General features: G+C 49.5%; 1 protein-coding gene across 1 annotated transcript in view; it reads right to left on the bottom strand.

Moving 5' to 3' along the window:
- Positions 1-18,974, bottom strand: part of LOC146180299 (P-selectin-like) — a 61,519-nt gene that overhangs the window by 8,638 nt on the left and 33,907 nt on the right. Inside the window, exons 3-4 of the mRNA XM_084580363.1 lie at positions 4,303-4,494; positions 2,401-2,592 (exon numbers count right to left, since the gene is read on the bottom strand). Of these exons, the coding sequence (XP_084436489.1) occupies positions 2,401-2,592; positions 4,303-4,494 (384 nt within the window). The remainder of the gene's footprint in view (positions 1-2,400; positions 2,593-4,302; positions 4,495-18,974) is intronic.

The raw sequence follows: 18,974 nt of genomic DNA, 5'->3' as shown, positions 1-18,974 counted from the left end.
GCGAAGCACTGGAAGTAGTAAGCGAATACGCCCACTTAGGACAGGTAGTAACCGCAGATCCGTACCATGAAAAGGAAATAACAAGAAGAATAAGACTGGGATGGGGCGCATTTGGCAAGCACTCGCAGATTATGACTAGCAGGTTACCGGTATCGCTCAAGAGGAAAACATGCAACAGTTGCATCTTACCTGTACACACCTATGGGATCGAAACGTGTAGGCTAACCAAGAGGATTCTACTTAAGTTGAGGACAATGCAGAGGGATATGAAAAGAAAAATGTTAGGGGTAACATTAAGAGATAAGAAGCGTGCGAGTGGGTCAGAGAAATAGCTCAAGTTACTGACATTCTAGTGGAAATCAAGAAGAAGAAACGGGCATGGGCAGGACATCTAGTGCGAAGAGAGGATAACCGATAGTCGTTTAGGATAACAAGCGTAGCAGGGGGCAGCAGAAATTTAGGTGGGCGGATGAGGTTAAGAAGCTCGCAGGAAGCACATAACCGGGTTAATTGGAGAAATATGGGAGAGGCCTTCGCCCTGCAGTTGGTATAGTCAGGCTGATGATGATGATCACGATGATGAAACCACAACCAATTTTTCCCACGCACTTGGTCTCGTAAATTTTTCTGTGGATAATGCGTATTTTATCTGCCTATTTGGTTCATTTGCTTCAGTTCAGAAGAGCATTGCGGCTTGGATAAAGTTAAGTTGCATTCCTCACCTTTTTGCATGTACAGGGTCGGTCACTCTTAGGCTGACCATGCAATCGCCTGAGCCAGCAAGGCGATGAAGCTAAGTGGCGGGCCATGTGAAGCATCACCTTCAGGTTCCTCAATCCCGACTCCACTTTGATTCGATATGGTAATGTAATTGGACGCGACGGCGCTCCGAAGAGAGCGACCAGCCCTCCGCGTGTCCCTTTGTACGTCCCTGTACCATCACGTCGGTAACAGTACCCACTTTTTCCACCTGTTGGGTTACATCGGTAGAGCACGAAAAATTATCACAAGGTCAATGACCTGAGAGTTACTTTTCTGCAGCATGCTACATGATTGTCGTCACGCCAGATGTCCCTCCACCCAATCAGTGACTCCGGTCCATCACATACCAAATTTAACCTGTCAGGCAGGCATCTCAGCCTTCCATATGAAAAGAGGGGCTTCAATGGCAGGTCCTTGCATGCAATTCGACTGTACCATCACGGCCTTGTGCATTTGAATGTCACGCCAGATGCCTCTCCACCCAATCAGTGAGTCCGGCCCGTTACCTACCAAATACAACCTGGCAGGCAGGGATATATGAAAAGAGCTGCTTCAATGGCAGGTCCTTGCATGCAACTCGACTGCGCCATCACGGAATTGTGCAGTTGCACGTCACTCTGGCCAATCGGACTCTCCAATGTCACCCGCCAGCTACCATTTGTGATATTCCAAAAATAGGATTCCAAAATACAGCTCCAAAAATGCGACGAGATATTGTGCAGTTTTGTCTAGACGTCAGATTTTTCTGTAGTAATTTCTAGCAGTTTGTAGATTTTTTCAGTCGTGCTTTTGTGTAGTCTGTAGACCTGCAGTACGTTTCAGTTGTAAGTAGAGAAAATTCTGATGTTACTACAGAAATGTTTGTTAGAACAGGTTCCCTGTCGAAAACCGCACGGAAATTGTCGTGAGGATAGAAAATCTTTAGTAGTTTTTTCCTCACTGGGTCAAAGGTCAATTGCTCGTTATTTCTCAAGGCCGCCGGCTTCCAACAGTCGACACCAACGCTGAAGGATTTCTGTTTTCTGAAATGGGAGGCCAATTAAAGCTCGTACGTTGGCGAAAAGGAAAAGGTCCGGGTGATTTAGAGTGGTTAGGTGGTTTTAGGTTACTAGAACATGCGTGTCCTCACTTCCAAGTGGCGAGACGGAGATGGAGAAAGGGACGCACCCACGAAGAAAGCCAAAAGCACCAAGAAGCGGCTGGAGCGAAACTTCTGCTTCTTCGATAGAGATACACGAGGATGCGGCACGCAGCCACGCAGAACCCGGAGACCTGAGTGAGTCGGAGTGTTAGTGCTCGCGCAATAAAAATACGAAGACGTGCAACAGCTCCTCTATGTAATTTTCCTGCGTTCCGAGCTTCCTCATTTGAGACGAACAGCTACGATTGATGAAAGATGCTATAAAGAAACCCAAGAAAAAATGCAGCGAAATTATCAGACTGCTAAACGGTAAGCAAAGAGTTTTGTGCCTACGTTTTCTGCTTACTGCATGGAACACCATTGTACCACCATCATTTTATCTGTTCCTGGGGATCAGTTCAGTTCCATTATCAAATTCGTTTGAATACTACGACAGCCTGCCAATGCTCGCCTCACAAGTCAAGAGGAACTGTCTGTTGTCGAGACCCAGCACCTACCCTGGCATATGGGCTCCGCATCCGACCAAGTTCCATCGATCTGGCAGGTGCGTTCGATGGCTCCGACCAGCATGAAGCCCGTGTTGCACCGGTACTGGACCTTGGTGTTTGCTACCAGGTTTCCCGGTGGCACGTCAACAGCACCGTTAGCGATGGAACCGGGACGGGGGCAAACCGTAGGTGAAGGTGTACCTGCAATGGAAAAAGCCCCGCCGCTGAAAGCCGTTCAGAGACGACTCCGGGCTCGAGTCTCAATGCAATGGATAGTGTCCGAAAATACTATAAATCATAATGACAATGACCAGTACGATATCCTAGTGGGCAGAAGACCAGGTGTTTTCTCTCGTCTTGATATCCACTGCGCAGAATGTAAAGATTGTGAAGCGCATCTCAAGGTTACCAGTATGATAGCTCGGTACGAAGATGAAGATGAAACTTCGAGGCTGAGTTCTGAGACTTCCAATATGGAAAGGCTAGGAGACACCAGCATCAGCAGTCCATCGATAACTTTATTTCCTATGGAGCATGACTATCTAAATTATTGACTGCATCATTCCAAGTTGTAATGGGGTTGCACGCTTTTCTTTTTGTGGTTTTCTCATGCTGTTTCCTTTATATAGCTGAACCACCTGACGCAATAATATCTATTTGATTGCTAGTTAGCGCTTGTGTCTGTCCTTCACGTTCCCCGTCTTGCCTCGCCCATTTTTACTCGATTTTTCAACAGAACGAAGACCTGCTAGGCAAAGATGGAAGCAGTGCTGGCAGGAACGGCTTGGGCACCTTTGCGTGGGTTCCTGCTACGCGAGGAGCAGTGTTTCTTATACCGACGCTGGCACTTTGGCCCTATCGCTCGCCCTATTCCCACCGCAGTGTGTTTCGTCTTGACGCGGTAAAGCCCTGACCCTCGTTCTTGGTGGTCTATTATCGCGCGTCTCGACAGCATGTTTCCAGCGCAGTGACACCCGATGATGTTTTCTTTTTATTGAATTTTTTTCGTTCATCAGGCATAAACCAGTGTTCTTAAGAGAAACTGGATTTGTCACTCGTCGGGCGAGACCATGGCTCGCCGACCCGTTTTCTAGAAGGCAAGGTCTTCATCTGGCTCCCAACACGGGGAGGGCAGTTGCTGGGTCCCTGAAACATTGTGCTTCTCGGAGACTTCAAATGTCCTATTTTTCTCGAAGATCGCCGCTCGTGGCGCGGCACGCCCAGGCTATTCGAAGGTTATAATGATACCCACGCGCTGAGCGCGCTCTTCAGCCTCGGCGCACAGAGATCACTTGAACCGATCGCGGCCTCGAAAGCGGGCTCGACCGCGTCGATGTGTCGCCGAGCGTGATAGCTTGCTCACAGTATACGAGTGTGCCCGACCGCACTAAGTGACCATCGCTTGTCATAGCGCGGCCCTGCGTCACAGACCTCGCTGTATGCAGACTGGGCTGTTGTCGCCTCAGCGTGCGTCTGCTATAGATGAAAGAGTAACCAAGACCGTGACGAAAGGAACGAGAAGCCACCTATCAACATCCCAAAGCAGCTCCGGCTATGAGAGACGCCGTACTGAAAGACTCCGGAAATTTCGACCACCCGAGGTTTAACGTGCACTGAAATCGCTCGCTCAGCCCACAGGCAAAAGGTGGCGCGTGAGGAGCTAGAGAAAATTAGCGTAGTCTGAGACGAAATCATAGTGATCTTCATATCTCTCTCGAAGGGACCAATCATTACTCCAAGGCCCAGAAAAGATCTTTAGCAACTGCTAAACAGTCGACGAAATCGGACCTAAAGCAAGAGCAGAGCGGCTGAAATGACTAGGGTGCTCATAAAATTCGCTTGAATTTGTACGCCAGCCTACAATGTTCGTTTAACACTCATGACTGCCTGTCGTCCAGATCGGGCACTCACCCTGACAAACGGGCTCAGCACCCGACCAGGTGCCGTCGCTCTGGCAGATACGTTCGAAGGCACCGATCAGCATGAAGCCCGTGTTACACCGATACCTGACCTTGGCGTTTTCTGCAAGGTCTCCCGGTGGCACGTCAATAGCACCATTGGCAATGGAGCCGGGACGAGGGCAAACCGTAGGTGAAGCTATACCTGTAATGAAAAAAGCTCCGCCTCTGAAAGTCATGCACAGACGACTCCGGGCACGAGCCTCATTTGAATGTCTCTGTAAGCGTGAAAAAATACTCGAGTGTGGCATCAATAATAATGACAACGACGAGTATGGTATCCTTGTCGGCACAGGACTACGCATTTTCAAAAAAATACTCCTCTGATGTTAAGTAGGCTATTGGTCTTGGAGACAGCACTGTCGAAAAAAAATTATGGGGGAATATTGAGCCCCGCCTTTAAGGGTATGACGCCATAGCATAGATTACCACTCGACGTACAACGCCCCGCTTTAACCAGCCCGTATGAAGTGGCGTGCCTGACACGGCATCCAACAGCACAGGAAGGTTAATTGTTATTCCACACTACCACCAGAAATGAGCAATTCGAGTTCCTGTCAACTTTCTCATCTCACGTGGTCTCATTAAATCGCCACCGAATAATAAGTGCTCGGCCATGCCAGCTGCCACATGTCAGCGTCGTGGCCCTGAATTTTCGCTCAGAACGGCTACGGATGATGATGATGATGAATAACTTTATTTACACCCATCAAGGAATCTTCCTCCCCTTTCAGCAGGCTGGAACCCCTTGGGATTCAGTGGTGTGCAGGGCCAGATGGATGATTTTTTTTTAACATTTTCATTCTGGCTGATCATTAAATCCTCCCAGGACTACAACTCGCGCAGCGGTGTAGCACCGACCGCACCGCTGCGTTCCAGCTCCTTGGAATGACGCCCACCCTGCTCGCTTTGCCTGCTGCGTTTGTCGTAGAATGCAGACAGGAAGCGCTGAGAGAGGACATTAAAGAGGAAGTTGGTGGTCACGTGACCCCAGCGAAGATGAGGGAAAGCCGCGCATTGTTGGCTCCTCCCACGTCGCTGTCGTACTGAAGAGGTTATATGGAGAAAGTTGCAGGCGGGGGTTTTTCCCAACCCACTCGCATTAAGCAGATGGTACAGGACCCGCGGTGCAAACACTGTAACGAAATTGCAGGTATGATACACATGATGTGGACATGCCCCAGATACTACGAACCAGATATGCATTTTAAGTCCTGGGAGGCTTTAATGATCAGCCAGAACAAAGAAATCCAAACAAAAATCATCCATTTGAATGAAGCCTACCGCTGAATCCTAAGGGATTCCAGCCTGCTGAAAGGGGAGGAATCTTTTCCTTGACGGGTAGTAATGCTCTCTTCTGTTTTTGGGTGTCCGCTCATGGATGAGAGCGGCTTCCAAAAAGGTACTCAGCAGACGGTGCCGATGAACGTAGCACAGGAGGAGTGTATTTGTTTGCCTTCAACACAAACAACACACACAAAAACACTCCAGCTATTACTCAGTACGCCGCAACGTACTGGTCGTACCGCGCACGGTACACTCACGGCTCCCAAGCCGTTAAAAACCGGGCCAGACGCGCACGACTGCCCGTAAATACGCGGAGCCCTCGGGCGACCGCGGGAGCTTCGAACCACGCGACTGCTCACAGTCGCGGCTCCGTCCAAACTAGAGTTGCCTCCCCGCCGAAGCGTAGCCCCCTGATGCGCAGCGCGCCCTCTGCTTTATGAGCCGTGTCACTCATGTACGTTTTATTTTCACGCGGCAGATAGCCGAGACCATCGCCTCTCCGCGCGGGGGCATTGCCCGCCGCCAACAATGTTTAGACTAGCGGGTCCTTCCGAGAAGTTCCGTTCTTTGCAGACACACGCGCAACCGGAGGGCGATGCAGTCTCGGTGCTCTGTCTCCGAAGCAACACGGCTGTTGTTAGGCTTCGAGTGTGCGCGTCGGGGCCCGCTCGGCGGGGGATGGGGGGGGGGGGGGGGGTGCGGGAGTCTTTCATTGCGGCGGCGCCGACATAACTAGACGGGTGTTATTCATCATTCATCATCATGCCTCCCCCTCCCCCTCCCCCGCCCCATGCACCCGGCGCCTGCAGGTCACTGAGCTTGGACTCATGTCAAGGTCCACGGTCGACTCCGATAGGAGCCTTGCGCTTCCCAGGGGGCGTTGTGAAAACGGTAGGGTGCCTCGATGTCAGAAAACGGTGCTAAAAAGCGCGCCCTAGGCGTCTGCTGGGTAGTACAAATCGGCGGCGTCTGCATTCTAATGCATGGAGTCAGTATGGATCCACCGCTTTAATTTCTATTATGTATGAATTACAACGAAGTTAAGGCGCTGAAAATTCATCTAGGGCTTTCAGACGTAAAAAAAGGCAATAAATAATCCAACGTCAGGCATTATACAACATGCAGCAATTGGAGGCGAAGTCTCGGCGCGCTACCAGTCGATATAGTCAGGCGAGAGTCGCGCGAATTCGTGGAGCTCTACGAAAGCTTTACACGCAGCAAGTGAATACACGAAACCGCAACACGGATATAGGCAGCGTAAACAACCCCCCTGAGGCACAAAACGTCATTTCGATAGGCACCTTGAGCCGGCCGTGCATAGGCCGTTGGGGTTTGCGTTCAATGCATGCATGTGATTTTGTAAGTTGATCCTAAGCTGGTTTTTGTTTTTTACGCACCGTGTAGCTGATAAGCCACACTCGTAATGTTTGGAAATACAATCCCTGAACTGGAAAGTCCCACAGAAAGCTGAAGCTGGGACTGCAGAAACGTTCGAATTACACCGCAGCAGGCGCTTGTGTTCGTCGTTAGGCGCAGATATCAGAAGCACGCTGACCTCGTTTCACTGCTCAACTGCAAATAGCCTTTGATTTATCTGCTTGCAGCTCTCAAGCCAGAGCTTTTGCCTGTTAGGGGCAGTGGCGACTTTGCATATTAGAATTAACCGCTCTATCAGATCAAGAACGCGCGGTGCATGACCTAAATAAGCCCCAAATGACGTCTATTACTGTTTTCTCTTGAAAGTGAATGGGTGCTTTCATTGAGATAGCAAATGTTTTAAGTAAACTCTAGTTCATCGTCTTCACCGTTTGTTGCTTGACGTACGCACGTGCAGTTCTTACTTCCACAGCTGCCGAAAACAGTAGCAAAACGGACGGTTTCGCTTTCGATCTCAGATAAACTCAGATACTAGCTGTACTCTAATTTCAGCTCTGAGCCGGCAGAGCGGGCAACTGAGAGCGAACGGCGTTTCTCTAACCAGTGCATGCATGCACATGATCGCCCGTACCAATCGCGTCGTAGCTCCGTTCCGTGCGGCTTGAAAGAAAGCAGTAGAGTTGAAGAAGGAAATTGTTAACTTGTCCGTGGCACCCTACGACGCAAGCTAAAATAGCAGCGGTGACGACGTGTCGAGACGGATGGCAAGACCAATGCCGCATGCTTTGAACATTTCGCCGGAAGGCAGCCGCAGCGCGTTTTTTTTTTTTAATATTAGTCCCCTACTGGTTCACAATGATGTCCATGATAGGTGACGACTCTTTGCACACTCACAAAGCGGCAAAAAAAGCACAAATTGAAAGCCTGCGAGATACGCGTTGCCGCATAGGCAGAGCCGCCGTTGTACTACCCAGTCAGGCTTTTCTTGGCCGCCACGAGGCGGCGCCACCCTACTCAAAACTCCCGCGCAAGGTCTCTATTGCCTACTCCGTCCTACCGAACGGTAAAAACAGCTCCTGACCCCATCGCACTGAGGAACCTCAAACAAGCTAGCCTGCGGGAACAAAATCTGGTTCCAATCCACGCTGTGAAGGTGATTGGACAGCGAAGCTGTAAAACGACACACAATTACCCATTGCGACGTCACTACAAAATTCACACACGTGGCTGCACAAATTCTTGCGCCTGCTTTCCGTGAACTGCCCATGGTAACCTGGAATGAACTGATTGAGTTGCTAGGCCAGTCTTCCTGCTATATATGAAGTAGAGGGAATTTATAGTCTTCCACCCACATTCAGTTCAGTTCAGTCGTTCAGTCGTGTCCGACTCTTCGTGACCCCATGGACCACGTCACGCCACGCTTTCTGGTCTCTCACTATCTTCCTAACATCACATAACTTCATCTGCAGTGCCTCGAGGATGCCATCTAACCATCGCGTTCGCTGCCTACCCCTTCTCCGGCAACCCTTAACCTTTCCCAACATCAAATCTTTCTCCAGCGACTCCTGTACCCACATAGGTACTTGTATATATACACACAAACGCACTGTAGTACATACATGGGAGGACAACGAAAGGTGCGATACTAGCAACGATCACATATTAATAGTTATTCCGTGTTCATCAATACCAACAGAACACAAGCTCAAAAGGAATAACAATAAGAAACCTAATGACAGATGATTAAATCTTATATGGCAATACATTTCCTCATGATTCGAGGTACGTAACAAAGGGGGGGGGGAGGGGGGAGGGGTTAGTATGGCAAAGCTGGCATAACAAGCCTGCAGTCCCGAACGACGAAGAAACGGGTGTGCCATCAGCGCTGCAGAAACCGCGCCTCTCCATCTCTGTCCACTTGATCAGAGAGATACTTCTACAATAGAAGACGCAGTCGCTGCAGCGCTGGGTACATGGCCCTGGCTGGTTGTCTACGGACTTCAGCAAGGCAACGCATCTTCCACAGCACAAAATATACACAGGCGACTACTATCCGCGCAAAACATCAAAAAGACGCAAAAAGACAATCAAATTCCCCGCCAAAAGTACGTCACTGTAACGTCACAACCAACGTCACGTGTTTGTTTTGCCTCACAGCTCGCAGAGGGCGCCGGGAAACTAAAGCCTCGCTCAGAGTCGACACGCAGGCTTCTATGGAAGTTACGCTACCATACTAATTCTACCATGGTTTGGGCGTCCACCGAGAAATGTGACAGACACATACGCTTTTATTTTCCTCTGAGCAAAATTAACAGTTTATTGCCACGGCCTCAGAAATTGCATCCCCGCTACGATTTCAATAGGCACTTTTAGTTGGACGTACGTAGTAAATGCATTGTAGAAGAAGAAATGGTAACGCAACTCCCATGGAAGCCTGCGTGTCGACTCTTAGCGAGGCTTTAGTTTCCCGGCGCCCCCTGCGAACTGTGAGGCACAACAAACACGTGACGTTGCTTGTGACGTCACAGTAACGTACTTTTGGCGGGAAATTTGATTGTTTTTAAAACAAGGCCAACAACGACGGAGGCAGAACGATGCTCGGATAAGGCAGAAAAATGGACACCGTAACTGTTCAGCCAACTTTACTTGACATGGATTTCTACTATCAAGTTTTACGTTAACTGAAATGTTACGGCATCTTTAACCACCTTATCATAGTATCGTTCGGTCTCCGTCGTCGTTAGCCTAGTATTTCGTCGCGCGTCATGTAAACGCATTCTGGGGCTTATTTCTTCGGGCACGTTTGTGAACAAGGGCCTTCAAGTGAATTCGGCAAGCACATGGATAGAATCACATGGCTTGAGGTATTTCACCTTAGGGCATAAATGAGTGAAGCTGTGCTGCATAGAAGGCCAGGCTTTATTAATTCACGATTACTTACATAGACGCTTCACGACAATGAAATCTTTAAGTGTAGGAAAGCGACCACCGCTCATTCGTCACGGTCTTCATGAAATCCTCGTGATAACAAAATGACCTGAGCGTAGGTCTCTAAACGAGACGCAGTGAGATTATAAAGGGTAAAAGATCTTGCTACCAAACAAAGTACATATCAGCGTCAAAGAACAAGAAAAACAAACGAACGGAATAACTAACGCTAGCGCTAGAACGCCAACCTGTCAGAGCTTAGGTAAGCAATTCAAATTGGGATTGCTAGTATTTAGTAGTTAATGCGTCTGAGAAGGGAAAATATCTACGATATAGCTTCGCTCCAATAAATCTCGCCCTGTTCACGGTTCCCATATTTTACTGGCGCTTCATTTGCCACTGAAAGGAGTCAATGGGTTACAAATTTACAACTTAAGCATTTAACATGTTCATGAGAAAGATCCCATTGACAATAGGAACATCACTGTAATAACAGCTAAAGCACGTTCAGCGAACGTTGGTGTGGTAAGACGACGCAGTAAGCAAAACATGCAGCAAAGGGAGCGGAACGGAAGGCTTTGAGCAATGCGACACGCGTCTTGGGGGCAATAAAAGCTCAGCTTCACCGCTCAATTAAAACATGCAGCGATACGCCGCTCATGCAGACGTGTATCCGTAAAACAAGCCACCACTTTTACGACGTGCCTGGGAGGCCGAGCCGAGCCGCCGAGCTGTGACGCAGCATTGTCCCATCGTACGGAAATGCGCACATGCAGCGGCAATCAGTTTCTCATCGAGCACAGCCAGTCTTCGCCTTGCTGTAAAGCTCTACCACAACCAGCAGAATGAAATACTGACTGTTTGTTACAGATAATCCACTCTGTACGCAGCACGCAACGATGAAGGTTGAACCGGGGCCGATGACGCAACCATTCCGCGGATGAAAAAAGCTTTGGTCTGAGCCATATCTGAGCTTTGGGCAACTACGCAGCGGATAATAAGTGGCCGAGAAAGGCCGTTAGAAACAAGTTAAAATATTATTAAAAATGTGACACATTTTTTCTTACGCAAGAAACAAAAACTGCATTCATTCCTGAGCGCGAATATTATGTTTACTTTCTAGTTCTTTGGAGTTCTGGCAGATCTTATTTTCTGTGCGCTAGTAATTTGCCTCACAGTTCGCAAGAGCCCTCATCATCGAGTTGATGCCGCTGGCAGTAGGCAGCTGCAGGCGTTTTCTTCCAAGTTGCGCGACGAGTTGTACATTGACCTTGGTAAATGTGCGTACGTATCGCAGCATCCGCCACAAGCGGTGTCTATGGTGGCGCCATCTAGTGACAATAATTGAAATCACGTGCGCACTGGTTTGAAAAACACTTTCAGCTGTAATTACTGATGGGAAGAATAATCGCACTATCAACCTTTTTAATTGCAAGGAGGAAAAACTACACGAAGTGAAGAAAATGAAAGCCACAAGCCAAAGCGACAGGAAGGTTGAGAAGGAATGTCGTTGCTATGACGCCCATTTACACAGCTTAGAGATGGGCCTAGCAGCTCAAAATGTGCGAAGTTATCTACCAAACCGGGGATATTTCTAACTAATGCCTTGTCGGGTGGGCGAGAGTGAGTGTAATAGAAGAGAATTCCACCATTTCGAGCGAGCTATCACGTCGCAGAAAACAGGGGCGAGGTGTATGGGCCTGGTGCGCTTTAGCTTTGGCCGAACATGTGGTGCCGTCTGGGAGGCGCCGCTGTAAAAGGCGGCTGTCTGGATCCGCAACCGTGGGTAGCGCCGACGCTGTGTTCCGATTTCTTCTTGGTTCCCGTAAGAATAAAAAAAAATAAACGCAGACTGAAACAAGGGCCTGTGCTTACTGTTGCCTTTATAGTCATTTCGAATCTCATATCGCACCCATTGCTTTTCGCTCCGACTGCGTTTTTCCCATGTTTCTTTTTTTTTTTTTTGTACAGTACTTCACGCTAGGTTTCTTTCATGCATGCACGAGTGATCGCCATGTTTGTATCGAGCGCGTAGCACGGAAAAAAAAATTTTTTTTTTACTTCTGGACCCAACTGAAGCTCTAAAAGTTGTTGTAACCAGCGCTCGGCAGGTCTTCGGACACGGCGTGTGTTGTAGAGAACGCGGAGCCTTCCTGCTCAGCGGGAGTTTTTTTTTTTTTTTAACGACTTCCTAATGATAGTTTCCAGCTGTTCTCGGCGCTCGCTTTTGGGAAGCCTAGCCTTACGTGGAAGCACGACATGGAGAGCGAAACACATTGTAGGAGTGCGCACTTTCTGACTTGCCACGCGTTCATAGCTCCCCGCAAAGAGAAAACGTCCTTTTAAACTAACAGCTTGATCTGCTGTTGTGTTTATGGGAGCCAGAATAGTTATAAAAACACACCGTCGGGAAGCAATCGAAAATCAAGTTGTTTTTTTCGGTTTCCTTGAAAATCATACGAGAGCGATATGTCGCATCGTTAACAGTGGCACCCGGTCTTGCAGATGCGACTGGCACCCGTGATGTTGCGTGGGTTTGCCAACAACTACATAAAAAAATACATATATGTGGTGAAGAGGCGCCGAAAGGGCCGAATAAAACTTACCTCCAAGCTGACGTCGTAGAAGGCGGTTTTCATTTCGGCAGCGCATGTTCTGAAGATATCCGAGGGCCCTTCTGCACTGTGAAGTTCCCCGCGCACTCCATACACGTGCTGGCTTCGTACAGTTTCTGACCGCGCACCAAGCAGTTATTCTTAAATTAAGACTGAACATTCTCGATCGCCCGAAATCCCCCGAACAGCACGCGCTGCGGAGCTTGCTCAGCCATGGCTGTTTTTCCGCACTGCACCGTCACAAGTCACCACTCATTTCGACGCATCGAGTAGAAAATAAAAACTACGGTAGAACTGCCGAGCGCCGAAAAGGCACGTGCACGCAAGGCCCGACGCCTTAGGGTACATCTCCAAATACAGCCTGCTCGTCCCGTCCTGGGGAAGGCGTGATTTCTCTTTTTTTTTTTAAGAGCCTTTGTATTGACCGCCGGAGCCCAGCTCTTGACTCTCGCTTCTGGGGGGTCTCTATCATATGCAGTCTACACTGACACCGAAGGGAAAAGCCAGTGCTGCGCATCGCACACTGGCTTAGTATTTGTATTATTTATGTCTTTGCTTTGAAGGTGCCATATTGTTCGGGTTCCGAATTCCTACTTCAAAGAAAAAAACCCGAAGAGGCGCCAGCAGAAGCGCTCGCGCGCCGACGATGCGCTGCGCCCAAAGCGCCGGCGGCCTTCTACCAGACGGCATGAATGGGTAGCAGCTTTCTTCGCTTTGCTTTTGGTTTATTTTTCAACACACAAACATGGTACATGTGTCTCTTACGTACGCGTGTAGCACGAGGCTGGAAATGACCGACAGAAGTTTTCTTCTAAAAAGATTTCTGCCGAGAAGCGTTGACTTCACGTTCACTTCGCCGCCTCTCTCCGACGAGCAGACATACCACATACGGATGCGCCGGCGGGAGGTGGCGCTACTTGTTCCGAAGCAGTGGCGCCTCGATACCAGCGCACTAGGCCCTTTCGCTGCGAAGCGAGCGGCCAGCGCGCCGCCATGTTGTCAACGCATCCCGCAACGGGCGTACGCCGGGATTTGATACGTGCGTGTGCCCGCAAGACAGGCCGCGCTACGTACGGATCTGCGCATGCGCATTCGTTACCCGCATCGTCGCTGCGTACGCCCAACTAAAGTCTCTAATGACTAGAGGTTGTCGGTACGACTCGCTCACACATGACAAAGTTCGACTATACAAGCAGTTCTGCGTGCAATAACCCAATAAACAGTTTAAACCGGTCCGAACCTCGGACGATTAGACTACAATTTTTAACCAAATCACCCCCCTTACGATGACGCGAAAATTTCCTTGGATGGTAGAGGTATGTAAAAAATACAGATGATTAAACTCAGTTAATCAAGGAACATCATGCAGCAACAGGGCGTTTTGACAAGATTGTACTTTCTATGTCTGAATTATAAAACGTTATTAAAATCACAGCTTAATTAAGCCAGCCGTCAGCGTCACGGAGGTTTTCACCTTCAAGTGACCTTGAGAGATACTGCGCCCTTCCTTCCTTATAAACCAATTTACTATGGAAGTGAAAGCTTGTTGTTGCGACTGTTGGAAGAAGGAAAAGAAAATGCATGGGTTTGCTATTGGCTCTGTAGCTGAGCCACCTCCGACAGAGGAGAAAAAGAGAAGAAGAAGGAAAGCGAAAGACGCGACAGCAGTCGTCTGCTACCGAAGCGGTGGCAAGTGCAATGACGGCCTACAACAGGTACAACCACCGGTGGCAGGCGAGCACCCACCGCAAACGAGAGGCCTACCATTCCCAGCCCCTTAGGGCCAGGAGCAGCCACCCTCCTGCTTTCGAAAGCTTCACTATGCTAAGTATAGCAGCTCTTCGCGTGAGACTAAGCAGCATCGGAAAGGGTAAGATGCCGGATCGGACAAGCAAAACTGACGGACTGGAGCGCATTCCGCGGGCCGTGCAAAAAATCTGAGGGTGGCATCCAATCACTAGAAGAATGGAGCGGTATGTTGACAGAAACGCGAGACAAATGCACAAAAAGTGTAAGACGAACAACAAAAACGCTCGAAGTAGACGGGCCCCTTCTGCGACTATGGGAAGCCAGACGCAGTCTCACCAAAAGATGGCGGAAGCAAAAACACAACAGGAAACTAATACTAAAGATAGCAGAAGTTACGGCAAAAGCTGAAGAATACGCAGCGCAACTCGCGAGACAAAATTGGGGACAATTCAGCGACTGGAATCTCCTAAGAGCACTAATCGATCCGACCAAAACAATATCAGAAAACAATAAAAGCATCCATAGATTCATCCACTCCTTCGAGGGTTCGGACACCGACCTTTAAAGAAGGCACGAAAAAAATGTTTCGGTGATCACACCCTTCACGATACCAAGGAACGTATCGCGGAGCCGAAAACGAGAGACTCGACCGCCTAATAACTGTGGAAGACATTTACGCGGCCATAAGGAATACGACCAGAAACACGGCAGCAGGAGCCAACAGAATCGACAACGCCCTGATCGGAAACCTGAGTGACCACCTCATACAAGAGCTCGTAAGCTCTCCAAACAAACACTGGGAGGCCGAGACGGTTCCCGAAGACTGGAAACACGCCGAAGTAATTATGATTCCTAAACCTGGCAAACAGCTCCAAATTGAAAATCTCAAGCCCATCTCGCTTACGTCGTGCCTCGGCAAGCTTTACGAGCGGGTGGTGATGCTCAGACTGCAAAATTTCATGGAAGATAATGACCATGTATCCCATACCATGTTTGGCGTCAGAGCAAAACTCTCGACGCAGGACGTGCTGCTTCAAATACAAGAAGATGTGCTCCGCAACGTACCCCGAACGGGTGAAAATGTCATAATGGCCCTCGACATCAAGGGAGCATTTGATAACGTCAGTCACGAAGCGATTCGTAGAGGCCTAGACGACCTGGACTGCGGACGCAGAATCCACGGGTACGTCAAAGCCTTCCTGTCAGATAGAACTGCCACCATCGGCATGGGAGACCTCCGATCGAACAAAATTCACGCACCAAACAAAGGAACACCCCAAGGATCAGTCATCTCACCTATCCTCTTCAATATAGCTACGATAGGTCTAGCACGAAAACTAACGAAGATCGAAGGCATCAGGAACGCCATGTATGCAGACGGCATAAACGTCTGGAAGAACACCGGTTCCCTCGGAGAGAAGGAAGAAAAACTACAGGAAGCGGCCTCCTGTGTACACAAATATCTCGGGGAAAAGGGACTCGCAAGCTCGACCGAGAAATCGGAACTGCTTCGAGTGTGGAGAGGCAAACAAAACCGGACTACAGATTCTAGCCACTGTAAGCGGACCGTCCCAACCAGTGAGGACCTGAAACTCAACATCTACCTGGAAGGAATGCCCATCCCGGAAAAGACAACAATTAGAATATTAGGTATGTGGGTTCAATCGAACCAACGCAGCAGTCACACTTTTGCCATGCTCAAAATAACAACGCTACAAGTGACACGCATGATCACCCGCATCACCAACAGGTGGCATGGCATGCGCGAAGAGGACACACTAAAACTAGTTAGAAACCTGGTAGTGAGCCGAATTATGTACAGCCTGCCCTACCAGTGCCTCAACAAGAGTGAAATACAACAAGCGGATGCCCTGCTATGCAAAGCGTATAAGACGGCGCTCCGATTACCGCGCAACACGTCTGCAGAAAAGCTCATGGCGCTTGGATTGCAAAACACATTCGAAGGACTACGCGAGGCGCAGCTTGAGTCGCAAAAACTCAGGCTGCTGCAGACAACGACTGGAAGAGCGCTCTTACAGAGACTCTGATACTGTGAGCAGATGCGAGAAATAGCGAGGACGGAAACGATCCCCGACGAACTTCCCAAGCCCCTCAAGGTAGCTTCAATCCCGAGAAACATGGACCCTTACCTCCACTAAGGTAGAAGAGAATCAAGGGCCGATTTTATTCAAAAAACATACGCTCCTCAAGACACGACCATGTATGCAGACGCGTCCTCGAGAGGAAGACAAAACAAAATTGCAGTGGCCATGGTGGTCGATTCGTCTCTACGCGAAGTGACCATTGCCTCTATCCGACACTGAACGTAGCGGTTGCTCTAGCGGTGGCGGAGGGCTATAGAACTGGGCGGTCCCTAACGATACTCACGGACTTTCAAACAGCCTGTCGACATTTCATGAATGGTAGCATTGGTCATCACGCGCTCCGTATACTCCTCGAAGCGAGCGACAGAATTAAAAACCACGAAGAAAACAAGACCAGACACAAAATTATGTGGGTACCGGGGCACATGGGGATAGCAGGGAACCAAGACGCCGACAGGATAGCTTGAGAATACACTACTTTCCGAGCATCCGACGAGTCCGCGGAACTTTTGCCAGCACCCAAGGCATACTCGGCCATACTAGAAAACTATAAAGGAAGAATGCGATATCCCCCACCGCACAGTTCTCTCCCCAGAGAGGAAGCTGTCATATGGAGAGGGCTACGGAGTAATTTCGATCCCCAGGTGGTCGAAATTACTCCGTAGCCCTCCCCTTTCTCACTTTACACTTTCACTCTCATATTCCTCCCTTCCCTTACGGCGCGGTTGCGGTTTCCACAGAAAACAAGTGAGACAGTACCGCGCCTTTCCCTTCCTATAAATAAATATCTCTTCAGGAGACAATTACAGACGGCTTCATACCCAAACCTAAGCATACTAAACAAAATGCACTCTACCATATACGCGGACAGATGTCTGTGGTGCGATGAAAAACCAACACTATACCACATCACATGGGCCTGTCAAAACATAGGTGTGGTCCCCAAAATTCGAAACCCGAGTGCGGAGCAATGGGAGACTCTGCTGTCCAGCGACCGCTGCGAAGACCAGCAAGGTCTGGTACAGCGAGCCCAACGGACGGCAGTAGCCAGCGGAGCCCTGGTCTGAGGGCAACCGACGATTGTGCAGAAGTGAGCGAGGTCGACGGAGACTTGTGGGTTCAACAAGCAGACATCTCTGAAGACGTCCCAAAAATCGCCAAGTAATATATGGCTAAATAAGAGAGAGAGAAAACATTTATTGCTCTAAAAAGTTTCTGGTTTTAGCGGCGGGCCGATGTCTTCATATCTTCGGCCTCTTCACAAGGTCGGCGCCCCTATTCCAGGGCACCGCTGAGTCTTGCTGCTTCGAAGGCGTGCCGCACCAGTGCCCTTTGGGCCGTGAGCTCGCTGCTGGTCAGCAGACCCTCCCATTGTTCCGCACTCGGGTTATTTAGTTTGTGGAAGGCTCTGTTTCGTTCGCATTCCCATGTGATGTGGTATAGTGTGGGGGTTGCCCCGCACCACGGATATGTGTTCCTGTATTGTGTAGGGAACATCTTGTGCAGTATGTATAGATTGTGGAATGTCTCTGCTTGCAGTCTCCGCCAGCAGACCGCCTCGTGCTGTGTTAATTATGTGTGGGGTGGTGGGTATTTGAATCTTCGCCCTCTGTGGCAGTTTAGTATTTCTGTATGCGTTGGTTCCACCGTTATGGGGTCCTCCAGGGCTTCTGACTGCCCTGCTCGGTTCGTGATCTCGCGAACTAGGCTGTCTACCCTCGAGTTACCCTCTATCCCGGTGTGTGCCGGTATCCAGAAAATCCTGTGTCTTAAGGTCTTATTTGGAAGCCTTTTTCCTTCCTTGCTTTTCAAGTGACCTTGACCTAATTAATTGTGGGTGTCCACGATTTCATGGTGTTTACTCATTCCCCAAAACCTAACTTAAACGGGGAGGCAGCCCTGGGTTGTGCAATGTCAGCGTACCTTACAGGCCCAGAGGTGGCGGCTGCGTTTCGATGGGGGCGGAGGTGGTGAAGGGTGGCAGTTCCTGGCCCTACGGGGCTGGGACGGTAGATCAACGCCGCTTGCGGCGGGGGCTAGCCAGCCACCGAATTTGTATTTGTTGTGGGCCATCATTGCACCCGCCACTGCTTAGGTGGTGGACGACGAATGTTGCGGCGCGCGTCTTTCTCTCCCTCTTCTTTCTTTCCTCTCTACTTTCTCTCTTCTGTCAGCACGATCCCCGCCGGGGTGGTGCAATGGTAAGACGCCCGACTACTGTGCCGGAGTACCCGGGTTCGAACCCGACCTCGGCGGCTGCGTTTCGATGGAGGCGAAACGAAGAGGCGTCGTGTGCTGTGCGATGTCAGCGCACGTTAAAGATCTCCAGGTTGTCGAAATTACTCCGTAGCCCTCCACTACGGCTCCTCTTTCTCTCTTTCCACTTTCACTCCCATCTTCCTCCCTTCCCTTACGGCGCGGCTGCGGTGTCCACAGAAAAACAAGTGAGACAGTTACCGCGCCTTTCCCTTCCTATAAATAAATCAGTTTTTAAATAAATCAGAGGCAGCGAAGGTGACTCAACTACAGAGCCAGTAGCAAGCCCGTGTGTTTTCTTTTCCTTC

Source organism: Amblyomma maculatum, chromosome 9 (assembly GCF_055883805.1).
Source record: "Amblyomma maculatum isolate TAMU_Amacu chromosome 9, ASM5588380v1, whole genome shotgun sequence".
Taxonomy (NCBI): Eukaryota; Metazoa; Arthropoda; class Arachnida; order Ixodida; family Ixodidae; genus Amblyomma; species Amblyomma maculatum.
The sequence above is the reverse complement of the archived record's forward strand: the minus strand, read 5'-3'. Positions and strand labels throughout refer to the sequence as shown.